The sequence below is a fragment of the Sciurus carolinensis genome, chromosome 11 (assembly GCF_902686445.1).
Source record: "Sciurus carolinensis chromosome 11, mSciCar1.2, whole genome shotgun sequence".
Lineage (NCBI taxonomy): Eukaryota > Metazoa > Chordata > Mammalia > Rodentia > Sciuridae > Sciurus > Sciurus carolinensis.
This window is the reverse complement of record NC_062223.1, coordinates 501,273-513,575: the sequence shown is the minus strand read 5'-3', so window position 1 is coordinate 513,575 and position 12,303 is coordinate 501,273. Positions and strand designations below refer to the sequence as shown.

The window sequence follows — 12,303 nt, the reverse complement described above, 5'->3', positions numbered from 1 at the left end:
CAGCCCAGCTCCGCCCCCAGCCCCAGGTCCAGCCCCGCCCCCAGCCCCAGGTCCAGCCCCGCCCCAGCCCCAGGTCCAGCCCCGTCCCCAGCCCCAGGTCCAGCTCCGCCCCCAGCCCCAGGTCCAGCCCCGCCCCCAGCCCCAGGTCCAGCCCCGCCCCCAGCCCCAGGTCCAGCCCCGCCCCAGCCCCAGGTCCAGCCCGGTCCCCAGCCCCAGGTCCAGCCCCGCCCCCAGCCCCAGGTCCAGCCCCGTCCCCAGCCCCAGGTCCAGCCCTGCCCCCAACCCCAGGTCCACCGCCCTGCCCTCCGGCAGCTCTCAGGCTCCTTTGTGCCCTGTGTTTGGCATCGGTGGGTTTCGCCCCAGTTGGTGTCTGAATGTGGCCCAGCTCAGGTGAACGAACACCCATCCTCCTCCTGCTGCTGCTCTGGGCCTGGCCGGCCAGCGGGAGCCCCCTTGGTGGAAGCCTGTGGTAAAGGGTCATAAAACGGGGCGGTGCTTGGCAGGGACGAAGGTCGCTGAGGCAGGAACTGTACCAGCCTGGACGCCAGACAGCTGGACCCTCCCGCCAGATGACAGCCGCCAAGATGGGGGCTTGGGCCCTGCTGTGGCCTCCCCTGCTGCTGGCACTGCTCACGGTGCTGCCTGGCCAGTCCCCAGGAGCCACAGCCCAGGTCCAGGGTACATGCTGGTTGGTGGGTGTTGGGGGGAGGGCCTGGGGCCCGAGGCACTGACCCGTCCTCTCCAACCTCCCAGTCTGCTCTGTGGACAAGACTTTCCTCCAAGTGGAGGAGAACTCGAATATCACAGAGCCCCTGGTGAACATCTCCATCCCGGAGGGCCAGCAGGTGACCCTCGGACCTTCATCCACACCATCTGCATTTCGGATCCTGGGAAACCAGCTCTTCCTCAACGTGATTCCTGATTATGAGGTGCAGGCAGCAGCCTGGGGTGGGGTGTATTTTCAGGTTCCCCCACACGGGAGCCCACAGCCCTTGCTGGAGATTTGGGGGTGGTCAGGGCTCTGCATCCCCCAGGCATTGACTGACCCTCCAGGCCGATCCTTGGCTGGGCCTTGTCCGTCGGGGTGGGGCTGCCTAGTGCCCCTTCCCCTCAGACTCGGCACCAGTGCCAGGGATCCTGGTGAGTGTGGGCTGCCAGCCTGCACGGGGAGGTGAGCCAGCACCTTGCAGTGTTCACAAGACAGCTGCCTCCACAGGAGGACTCGATGCTGGAGGCTCACCTGGAGTGCAGGAGGGGGGACACGGTGGTGAGTGCGCCGCCCGCTGGCCCCGCTGGCCCCGGGCCCTTTCTGACTTCACTCGGGGTGTTTCCAAGCCAGCCCTCCCGGCTCCACCCTAGCTGCCTCCCTCTCAGACTCTGCCCCGACTCAGACTCACAACCCAGCTGTGGACGCCGTGGACTCCCCTGCCCCTGCCCCAGCACCTGGAGGCACCCTGGCCTGCTGATGGCTCTGTGGGGCTTGGTTCTGGCTGGCCCGCCCTCTGTGGGCACATCTGGCAGCTCTGCCTCAGACCAGTGTCTCCTTTCTGGAAACTTCCTACTGATCCACTTGGTCCTCTTGTCCCTGGCCCATCCACTCCCCTGTACCCGGCCAGCACCTGGGCACTTCAGTGGAAGCTTCTCAGTGTGTGCCTCTAGCAGGCAGGCGCCCTCCATCTTAAACACAGCACAGTGGCAGAGAACTCGCCCCTTGCCTCCTGTGTGAGGGGACCCTGGGTCCTACCCACCTCCTGTGTGAGGGGACCCTGGGTCCTACCCACCTCCTGTGTGAGGGGACCCTGGGTCCTACCCACCTCCTGTGTGAGGGGACCCTGGGTCCTACCCCAGCAGCACAAGGAAAACCACAGCCTCCTGCGCCGTCCACCTGAGAAGGGCGGTTCCTCTGGCCAAGTCTGGAACCCTGCTGTGGCCGCCTCTCTGGGGGCTGTGAGGGTCTGCCTCAGCTTGTTTGAATTGGACTTGAGCAAAGTCCAACTGGGCAGCTGGCCGATCTCCCTGCAGGTCACTGCTTCTTTGTGTCCTCTTGGAGGCTCTGTTGGTGGGCCCGAGGGAGGGGTCCTCAGAGTGCTCGCCACCTCCCACCACACTCGGTAACCTGCCCGCCTGGCCTGTAAGCCCAGGGAGGATGGGAGCCCTGTGGCACAGGCTGGGTCCCTGTGATGGCCCCTGCCCTGCGGGGTCACCATTACTGTCAAGCTGACAGGCAGAAGGGCCTGCGGTTGAATGGATGACCACATGGTGGATGGACAGGAATGAGACTTGGGTGAAGGAAGGCAGGGTGGGGCTCTGGGGCCTAGCCGGGGGCTGTGGGCCAAGGCTGGTGACCCCTGCAGGTGACGCAGCTGAGGGTGTTTGTGGTGGTGCTGGACATCAATGACAATGCCCCAGAGTTCCCCTTCACCACCAAGGAGCAGCAGGTGGAGGAGGTGAGCTGGCGGGAGCCAGAGCTGGTGCCACCAGGCTGGGCGCAGGACGGGTGAGAGGAAGGAGGGTTAGTGGTGTGGTGTTCCTCCATGGGCCACAAAGGCCCTGCATGTGTCCACGTCAGCCTCCTCTCTGCTCCCAGGACACCAGAGTGAACTCTACAGTCATCCCCGAGGCAGAACTACAGGCCACCGACCGTGACAAAGACAGCATCTTATTCTACACGCTGCAGGAAGTGACCCCGGTCAGTGGCACCCCAGCCCTGCCCAACACTGGCCCTTGGCTTCTGAGCCCCTGCCTCTTGACCCCCAGGGGCTCAGCTGTGGCTCCCCTCCCCAGGGTGCTGGCAGCTTCTTCTCCCTATTGGGAGTAAACCGACCTGCCCTGAGGCTGGACCGCGCCCTGGACTTCTACAAGTGGCAGAACATGACCTTCCAGCTGCTGGTGCGGGTGAGTGGTCTGCCCCACTGAGTATTGGACGCTCAGGCCCTGTCCAAGGTCCCCCTACCTGACACACAGGGGCTGTTACAGGACACAAGGGAAGAACATGTGACACCCAGCCACACGGCCACTGCCACCCTGGTCCTGAAGGTGCTGCCGGCTGACCTGCGGCCACCCTGGTTCCTGCCCTGCTCCTACTCAGATGGCTATGTCTGCATCCAGGCCCAGTACCAGGGGGCCATCCCCACAGGACACAGACTGGTAATGGGGGTCCCGGAGGGCAGGGACAAGCTTGAGTGCAGAGTGGGTGTCTGGGACCAGGGCTAGGGCCTGGTTTCTGGGGGGGCAGTGGACCAAGTCCAGCTGTGATTTTGGAAGAGCTGAGAATGTGTGTTTTCTCACAAACCACCCGCCCAGCCCAGCTGACCTAGACACATGCCCACCCCACTGTGCTCCAAGTCTGTTCAGACCCTTGAGGAGCAGGGGAAGGGCCGACGGGGGCATCCGCACCAGCCCCACGATGACCTCCCCCCACAGCCATCCCCCCTCACTCTGCGTCCTGGACCCATCTATGCTGTGGATGGAGACCAAGGCATCAACCAGCGCGTGATCTACAGTATCATAGGGGGTGAGAGAAGACCTCCCTGCCCCGTGGTACCATAGACCCTACCCCATGCCTGCTTCGGACGCAGCCTCAGAACCAGGCTCAGAACCAGCCAGGACCCTGGACCTCACGTGGGGGACCAGGTCTGAACTCTACCACACGTCCTCTCAGGAAACGAGGACAACACGTTCGCCATTGGCCCAGATTCTGGCAACCTCACCATGACCAAGAGCGTCCCCAGCCCCACAACCTTCCTCTTGGTGGTCAAGGTGGGTGCAGCAAGGGGTGGCAGGACATCAGCTGCCGCCCGCTGTGGCCTGTTGACCACCACTGCCTCTCCTTTCCCAGGGTGAACAGGCTGATCTGGCCCGCTACTCAGTGACCCAGGTCACTGTGGATGCCCACCAGGCCACTGGGAGCCAGCTCTACTTCCCCCAGAGCCTGTACCGTGGCACGGTGGCCCCTGGCTCTGGGGCTGGTGTGGCCGTCAAGGACACTGCCTCCCCCTCTCAGCCTCTGAGGATCTGGGCTCAGGACCCTGAGTTCCCGGTATGCAGCCCCCTCCTGGCCTCTGAGGACCCCACAACCTTCCGGTCCCGGGGTCTGCTCAGCCTCTGAGTGGGTGGGCTTGGGATGAAGAGGGGCGGCCATGCCCTGAGTGGGTGGGCTTGGGATGAAGAGGGGCGGCCATGCCCTGAGTGGGTGGGCTTGGGATGAAGAGGGGCGGCCATGCCCTGAGTGGGTGGGCTTGGGATGAAGAGGGGCGGCCATGCCCAGGACTCACTACCACCTCATCCAGAACCTCAACTCGGCCATCACCTATCGAATCACCAACTGCTCGGAGTTCCAGATGTCTGGGGAGACCGTGCTGACCACCACGGCAATACAGCAAGCGGGGGTCTTCTACGCAGAGGTAGGGAGGCGTTCTGAGGGCGGGGGGCTGCCCAGGGGCTCTGGAGGGACAAGCTCCCCTTCCCACCCCAGGTGGAGGCCAAGAACACCGTGACCGCGGGCGTAGCCACCACTGTTGTTGAGATTCGTGTTTCGGGGCAAGAGCCCCCCTCCACAGGTAAGCCTCTGGGGGCCCCATGCAGGATGGCTTCTCCCCTGGGCAGGTATGCTGGGCAGCAGCACCAAGTGCAGCACTGCCCTGACTCCCCGGCTCCCCAGAGCCCCCCACATCCCCAGAGACTGGAAGAACAACTGGGCCCTGGATCAGCACCACGTCGGAAGCCCCCAGCCTCCCTGGGATGTCTCAGGGACCCTCAACAACCAGCTCTGCAGGTGGGAGTGGCCCTCGTCCACCCTCAGGCACGACTCTGAGGCCACCCACCTCATCCACACCCGGGGGGCCCCCCAGTCCGGGAGTGGTCCCCTCCCCCACACCCTGGACGCCCAGTGGGGACTCAGCACAGACCCAGAAGCCAGGGACCTCCCAGCCCACAGCCCCCAGTACCGGAGTGGTCACCTCCCCTGGACCAGCCACGCCCGGTGGGGGCTCAGCACAGACCTCAACACCAGGGACTTCTTCAACGACCACCCCCAGTGTGGGAACAGGCACGTCCAGACCAGCCACGCCCGGTGGGGGCTCAGCACAGACCCAGAGGCCAGGGACCTCCGGGCCCACAGCCCCTGGGCCCAGCAGCAGCCCCCCGCCCTCAGGTAGTCCCCGCTCCACTTGCCCTGCTCAGGACCTGGGGTGGTCTGCGGATGCCTTTAGGACAGGCCCAGGCTGGCCTGGCCTAACCAGGCTGGCTTGAAACCCTGAGCAGGGGTCTGCTCTAGTGAGCACAGGAAGCCCAGGGTTCCATGAAGTAGAACTGAGGAAGGCCTGGGGTGCAGGGCAGAGGCCAGATGGAGAAATTCAGTGAACCTGAGTGGCCAAGGCCATTTGTACTTTAGGATCTTAGGACAGAGAGCACTCCTTCAATGACTAGGAGAGCTCTAGGACTGAAGTCAAGACTGAACAGCTGGGCCATGGCTGAGTACATGGCCCTGGCTATGCTGGACGCTGAGGCAGGATGGCTTGGGCCCCAGATTTTGAGGCCAACTTGGGCAACATAGTGAGACCCTGCCCTTAAACAAAACGAACAACAAATCCACACTGGATTACAGGGCTGGGGTACTGACACGCCTGAGACCTCACAGGACCGTGTGGGGCAGGGACCTGTGTGCTAGCCTCCCTGTTAGGGAGTCTTGGTGGGTTTAGAGCAAGCAGACTCAAGTCCTAGAGGTCTCCAGGGGCCACCGATACTTGTCTGCGCAGTAAGCAGGGTGCAGCCTCAGGGATCCAGTCTCCTCCCGGAGTCCCCAGAGGCAGAGAGAGGCACGAGGTGGATTCCTGGGGGCTGTGGAACTGGAAACCCAGTCAAGGGTGGCTGAACACTGCTTCAGGTCTACGCCCAAAGTATGTTCAAAGTGGATGCAGAGGCTACCCGGGATTGAATTCCCTAAGCCGTCCACCCTGTGTCCTCCAGGCTGCCCTTGGGGTCTTCCTGTTGTTTCACAAGTTGGTTCCTGCCTGGAGCACCCTGTCCTTAGGGGGACCCTGGGTCTTGGTGTCCCCACAACATCTCCCTGGTGGGGGTCAGCAGAGCACCTGCCCCTCAAAACCACAGCTCTGGTGGGGAGCAGTCAAGGTCTGGCTTGTTTTCAGGGTGCTTGGGCCTGGCACAGGCTGGCCAGGCCTGCTAAGAGTAGACATTCACGTCTTCCGCAGGGATACCAGGAAGCAGCACTGCAGATGTCGCAGCAGAGGGTGGCCCTAAGGATGACCAGCGCTTCTCCACAGTGGACATGGCGGTGCTGGGAGGGGTCCTGGGTGCGCTGCTGTTGCTGGCCCTCATGGGCCTGGTTGTCCTCATCCACAAGCACTATGGTCACCGACTGAATTGCTGCTCTGGGAAAGTTTCGGTGAGATCCTTTTGGGAATAGCCCCAAAAGGATGCCCCTCTATCCTTTTGGGGGCCAGGGGCCTAGCAGGGTAGAAAGGAACAGGAGAAAGACAGGGGTAGAGGAGGAGAGGTGGAGAGAGATGGAGAAATGGAGACAGGATCGTAACTTCAAAGGGGGGGTGGCTGGGTATTTGTCTCAGTGAACCCTTGGGTTCAATCCAAGGTACCAAAAGACAACAAGGTGGGGAGGGGAGATAGTGGAAGGACGCAGAGACGGAGATGGGAGGTGGTGGTGAGAGATGCACAGAGGTGGAGGAGACGGGTGTGCAGAGCTGGAAGGGGACTGGCAGGGGCAAGGATCCAGGAGGCAGCAGCAAGTGCGCATGCCAGGGTCACAAAAGTGGGCAAGGGCAGAGAGCCTGCAGAAGCGGAGAGACCAGGGGCCCACTGATGCCCTTGCTGTGCCCGCAGGAGCCCCAGCCCCGTGGCTTTGACAATCGGGCCTTCCTGGGGGATCACGAGGCTAACTGGGCACCAGCCCCAAGCTCTGGGACGGGCTCCAAGTCTGTGGAGGTGCCACCTGAGTCGCCCAGCCCCGTGTCCCCTGGCCCTGAGTCCCCTAGCTCGGAGTCCCCAGGCCCTGCCCCCCTCGCCAGTGCCCACGAGTCCCCTGCGGCCGCCAGGGCTGGGGACAGCCCCTCGGCTGTGAGATCCATCCTGACCAAGGAGCGGCGACCCGAGGGCGGCTACAAGGCCGTGTGGTTCGGCGAGGACATCGGGGCTGAGGCCGACGTGGTGGTCCTTAACGCACCCTCCGTGGACGCGGACGGCGCGGGCGACTCGGGCAGCGAGGGCAGCAGCGACCAGGTCGCTGTCCGGGACTGGGGTCCCCGCAGCGCGCCCGACGACGACGACGATGACTCCACCTACATCTAGCGAGGCCCCTCCGCTCGCCCCCAGCAGGTCTGGACCCGGGGGTCTGCTCTGCCCCCCACGTCTTTCCGCAGAATAAAATTTCATTTTCCAATCCCGAAATCGGAGGCGACAGGCGGGTGCGCGCGAATCGGTGCAGGGAGGGCGGTCGCCCTCCCAAGAGCTTCGTCCCCACTCTGAGGAAGCCGGCGAGGCTTCTCGTAAACCAGCTGCGCCGCGCCCTCGCCGCTGGGCTTTCCGAGGCCTCGGGACAGCTGGTAGTCAAGTTCCTCTCCCGGTCTAACCACGGTGGGTCGAGGAGGGCTGCCGCACCAGAGACGCCCGCCTCGCGCTCACACCCCAGCGCAGCCCCGGGGGAGGCCCGAAGGAGCCAGCGCGAATTCCCGGGAAGACCTCGGTGCAGCCCCTCAGAATCTGAGGCCGGAGGGGATGGGGGCGGACACACTGCGCCGCGCGGAGGGACCGGCCCCGCGCCCGCACCGGCACGTTTGGCGCTGCCGTGGGCACGTCCCGAGGTGACGGTCGCTGGAAGCCGGGGTCTGCGGCCACAGTCCTCTGGGTGGGGAAGCCAGCGTCGAGGGAGGGCAGAGTTGCTTTTCTTTTTAAATCACACACACACATATTTATTTAGTTGTTGATGAACCTTTATCTTATTCATTTATATGCGGTGCTGAGAATCGAACCCAGAGCCTCACACGTGCTAGGCAAGCGCTCCCCTCCCAGCCACAACTCTAGCACCCCCGCTGACTTGGGGTCCACCCCAGGCCGGACTTCTCCCAGACTGCCCGTCAAGCTGACCCTCTGGGTCACTGGCATTTTTCCTTATGAAAAGTCACCGTGAAATCCTTTCCGAAAGGTTTGATTTCAAGAGTATTTGTCGGAATAGCCACTGTCAATCCAAACGGAACCGCAGCCGCTCCCAAGACTCCATTACTTTACGCAAAAACTAAACCACACGAAGCCTCACTTCTGCCAGGGCTGATTTTGTGTCTAGGTTCGGGAATCCTTGGTTTACCCCCTCTACCCGCGCGCTCCGCGCTTCGGGTTGCTTCCCGGAGAATCCGCGGCTGGACGGCGGGCAGAGACGAGCAGACACCCGCGCCACCCTTCGCCACTCCCGCGGGGCGCCCGGAGCGAGATCGGCCTCCCGCACCTGCGCAGGGGCTGGGGAGCAGGCCGCGCGCCCCCCGGAACCTCCCGCGGGAGCGCGTGACGCCCGGGCTGCACCTGCCCGCCCCCGGCCCGCCCCCGGCCCGCCCCCGGCCCGCCCCCGGCCCGCCCCCGGCCCGGACACCATAAAAGCACCACTGCGGCCTCGCTGCGAGAGAAACTTCCCGTCCCGGCGGCTCCGGCATCCAGGTACGCGCGACCCCTGGCCCACGCGGGAGTCCTTGTTCTCAACGAGCAGCGGCCGGGAAGGGGCGGCCCAAAGGGTCGGGGAGTCCGAGGGAGGGTCCGTGAGACCTGGGGGCAGGGCCGGGATGGGCGGGCGGCCGCGGGAGGGCGCCGGCCGGCAACCCCGCCCTTTAGGTTTCGGTTTCCCGCGGCGCGCAGTTTCGCTTTCCTGGACGCTGGTCCTCCCCTTCCACCCGGCCTTTCCCATCGTGTCTCCGCAGGGTCCAGCCTGTGAACGTCTGTCCAGGCCTGGACGCTGGTTTAACATCTGTGACTTCACGTGTGTGCCCTCGCCACATCTGTCGTCACACCTATCACCACCTTGACCCAGAAATCCACACTTAGGCAGCGTAGGTGGTTGGAAGCCCTCAGTCCACATCTGTGACTCTCAACACCTGGGTCACACTTGTGACACGTTGGCCACACTGTGGCCACAACCTGACACCTGAAGGGGCACATAAGGAAAACCTACCTCACCTGTGATAATACCCGCCATTGCCCCTGCCCAGAATCTCCGTGACGGGGCACTGACTCCCAGACTGTCCTTGCGTAAAGAACAATGGCTGTAGCTACTCAGAGGTGAGAACTGCTAGCCTGCCTCCCTCCCCATGTGACCCCTGGACCTTGCATTGGACCCTGACCAAGCCTGCGTCCCACCCACAGGGGGGTCCAGCGTGTTCTGTTTGCAGAGTGGCTTCTGGGAGAGGTCAGCAGCGGCTGCTATGAGGGGCTGCGGTGGCTGGACGCCACCCACACGGTCTTCCGCGTGCCCTGGAAGCACTTCGCTCGCAAGGACCTAGCAGAGGCAGATGCTCGCATCTTCAAGGTGGGACCCCGCCCCACTCCACCAAGGATCTGGCCAGGACCCAGCAGCCCCAGGCTCAGCCTGTGTGCTCCGTCCTTTTTCCCAGGCCTGGGCGGTGGCCCGAGGCAGGTGGCCACCCAACAACAGCGGAGGCAACCAGCCGTCCCCAGAGGCTGAGGCCGCAGAGCGTGCAGGCTGGAAAACCAACTTCCGCTGCGCGCTGCGCAGCACGCGTCTCTTCCTGATGCTGCAGGACAACTCAGGGGACCCTGTGGACCCACACAAGGTGTATGCGCTCAACCCTGAGCTGGGGTGGAGAGGTGAGGACAGCACCAGGGCTGGACAGGGAGGAAGGTGGATGGGTAGAGGCTCTGCCTTGTGCGGCCTCCAGGACAGGTGTTCAGATCCACCTTCAGGCGTTCAGCGTTAGAGCCCTGGCCCTCCTCACCAAGTGCTAGGAGGGCACTTCGGGGAAGAGACCAACAGCAAGGAAGCAGCAGGGTGCCGGGAACTGGGGGCCACTCAAGACATTCACAACCAGGTCTTCTGCCAGCCTCAGGTCCAACTGGCCCCCTTCCCTCAGAAGGTCCAGCTATCTACCAGGGGGAAGAAGAGGCTCTCGAAGGTGCCCTGCCCAGACAGGTACAGGCTCTGCCCGGCTCTGCCCCTGGTTGTTGGGGTAGGGAGCTGCTTATGCTGGATTATCTTTCCTTTGCAGGGTGGGCCCCTAGGACCATTCCTGGCAGGAGACACTAAGCTGCAAGCCCCAAGCCCTCTACCCACCCTGGCAGGTGACACAGGGGACCCCTTGCTCCAGGTTCTTCAGCAGAGCTTCCTGGGGGACCACCTGTTGGAGGATACCTGGCCGGTAGATCCAGCCCCTCTGGAGTCTCCTGGTGAGGGACAGCAGGGTGGTACCAAGGGGAGAGGCAGTCAGGACAGCAGAGTCCCTGGGGAGAGGGAAAGGGGCCCTGTGTCCTGGGATGGGCCCTTGAGGAGGATATGGGGTGCTGGGGCAGTATGAGGGGCAAGTCCAAGAGAAACAGCCACCACAGCTGGGCAACTTGGGCGTTCCATTGTCACTTTCAGGACCAGAGCACGTTTCAGAGGAGCCTTCCTCAGCATGGGCTGTGGAAGCTGTCCCCAGCCCCAGGCCTCAATGTCCAGGCCTTATGACAGGTGAGGGGCTTGAGGACCTGGGGTAGGGTGGGGGAGGGGCCTGGACACAGAAGCCAACTCAGGCCTTCCTTCCCAGATGCAGGCCAGGGTAGGGCCCCGACGCCTCTGCATGAGGAAGAGCCTGGAACAGCACCCTTCCCTAGCACCTGCACCCCAATGGGAGGTGAGTGGACCCCAGTGGTGGGCACCGCCTGCTCCACACACGCCTGCTACTCACAGCTTGGTCTGTGCAGATCCCATCCAAGGTGCCCTGGACGTGACCATCATGTATAAGGGCCGCACAGTGCTGCAGGCGGTGGTGGGGCACCCCAGCTGCGTCTTCCTGTATGGACCCCCTGGCCCAGCCATCAGGGCCTCAGAGCCCCAGCAGGTGGTCTTCCCCAGCCCTGCTGAGCTCCCTGATCAGAAGCAGCTGCACTATACAGAGAAGCTGTTGCAGCACGTGACCCCTGGCCTACAGCTGGAGCTTCGGGGACTGGCACTGTGGGCTCGGCGCATGGGCAAGTGCAAAGTGTACTGGGAGGTGGGCAGTCCCCTGGGCTCGGCCAACCCCTCCAGCCCAGCCCAGCTGCTGGAACGCAACTGCAATACCCCCATCTTCGACTTCAACACCTTCTTCCGAGGTCAGTAGGCACCTGCCTGGGAAGTGGGCTGGGTCTCGGTGGTTCCCTGGGAGCCTTGCCCACGGTGCTTACCAGAGCCACATCTGGCAGAGCTGGGGGAGTTCCGGACACGAAGGCGCCAAGGCTCCCCACATTACACCATCTACCTGGGCTTTGGGCAGGACCTGTCAGCAGGGAGGCCTAAGGAAAAGAGCCTGGTCCTGGTGAAGGTGAGGCCCAGGGCCAGAAGGGTGAGGAGGAACTGCCTGGCCCTTAGGGTAGCCAGGCCCCTGACAGATGCCCCCCTGCAGCTGGAGCCATGGCTGTGCCGGGTGTACCTGGAGGGTGTGCAACGTGAGGGTGTGTCCTCCCTGGACAGCGGCAGTCTCAGCCTGTCCCTGTCGAGCACCAGCAGCCTCTACGATGACATTGAACACTTCCTCATGGAGCTTCAACAGCCAGCCTAGCCCCCACCCCCAGCTGCGCCAAACAAAGTGCCAAGAACCAGTGCTGCCCTGTCCTGGCTGGTAGCACTGAGTGGACATGCTGGGCCTGGGCTGCATGCCACCTCCCTGAAGGATCTGCTGGGGCTGCTGGAAGGGAGATGATGCCCACTAAGCACAGTGCAGTCCTCCCCTGCCTCCCTACTCTCCTGTCTACAGTGCACTCAAGCCATACACTGAAGTGCCAATAAACCACGCGCTGACACAAATGCCCGTAAGATCAGTGTCGGGGAAGTTGTTCCACCAGGAGAGGTGGGGAGGGTGCGTCACGTGCCCAGCGGGGCTTGTCCCAGTCTCGAGGTCCGCGGCGCTGTGCAACCACCACCAACACTTGGTGCTCTGCCTCCTGAGAAGCAGCTTGTTGAAACATTGAAACAATTATCTGAAGGGGAACAAGGAAATTTTAAAACTGAAAATGGGGAAACTGCTAAACCAGAGACACAGGGGCCACCTGGAGAAGGGTCCAGGAGCCCCTCCCTGCCCCAGACTCCTGATCATCAAA

General features: G+C 63.3%; 2 protein-coding genes across 3 annotated transcripts; both read left to right on the top strand.

Moving 5' to 3' along the window:
* Positions 1–551: 551 nt before the first annotated feature.
* Positions 552–7,410, top strand: Cdhr5 (cadherin related family member 5). Its single transcript, XM_047517366.1, has 15 exons — positions 552–678; positions 754–929; positions 1,217–1,267; positions 2,355–2,447; positions 2,588–2,689; positions 2,785–2,895; positions 2,977–3,147; positions 3,424–3,514; positions 3,662–3,759; positions 3,839–4,039; positions 4,290–4,403; positions 4,475–4,559; positions 4,661–5,152; positions 6,210–6,403; positions 6,856–7,410. Exons 1-15 carry the CDS (start codon positions 570–572, stop codon positions 7,318–7,320), a joined length of 2,553 nt encoding a protein of 850 aa, XP_047373322.1. The 5' UTR covers positions 552–569; the 3' UTR covers positions 7,321–7,410.
* A 1,194-nt stretch (positions 7,411–8,604) lies between these two features.
* On the top strand, positions 8,605–12,011 carry Irf7 (interferon regulatory factor 7). 2 transcript variants are annotated; one of them, XM_047517088.1, is made up of 11 exons: positions 8,605–8,676; positions 8,934–9,291; positions 9,376–9,538; positions 9,624–9,837; positions 10,077–10,159; positions 10,236–10,413; positions 10,607–10,696; positions 10,773–10,859; positions 10,930–11,319; positions 11,410–11,528; positions 11,610–12,011. In XM_047517088.1, the coding sequence occupies exons 2-11, from the start codon at positions 9,272–9,274 to the stop codon at positions 11,763–11,765; spliced, it is 1,500 nt and encodes a 499-aa protein (XP_047373044.1). In that variant the 5' UTR covers positions 8,605–8,676; positions 8,934–9,271; the 3' UTR covers positions 11,766–12,011. The 2 variants fall into 2 exon arrangements, with proteins under 2 accessions (XP_047373044.1, XP_047373043.1); XM_047517087.1 differs by having other exon boundaries at positions 10,071–10,159.
* The last annotated feature ends 292 nt before the right edge of the window (positions 12,012–12,303 follow it).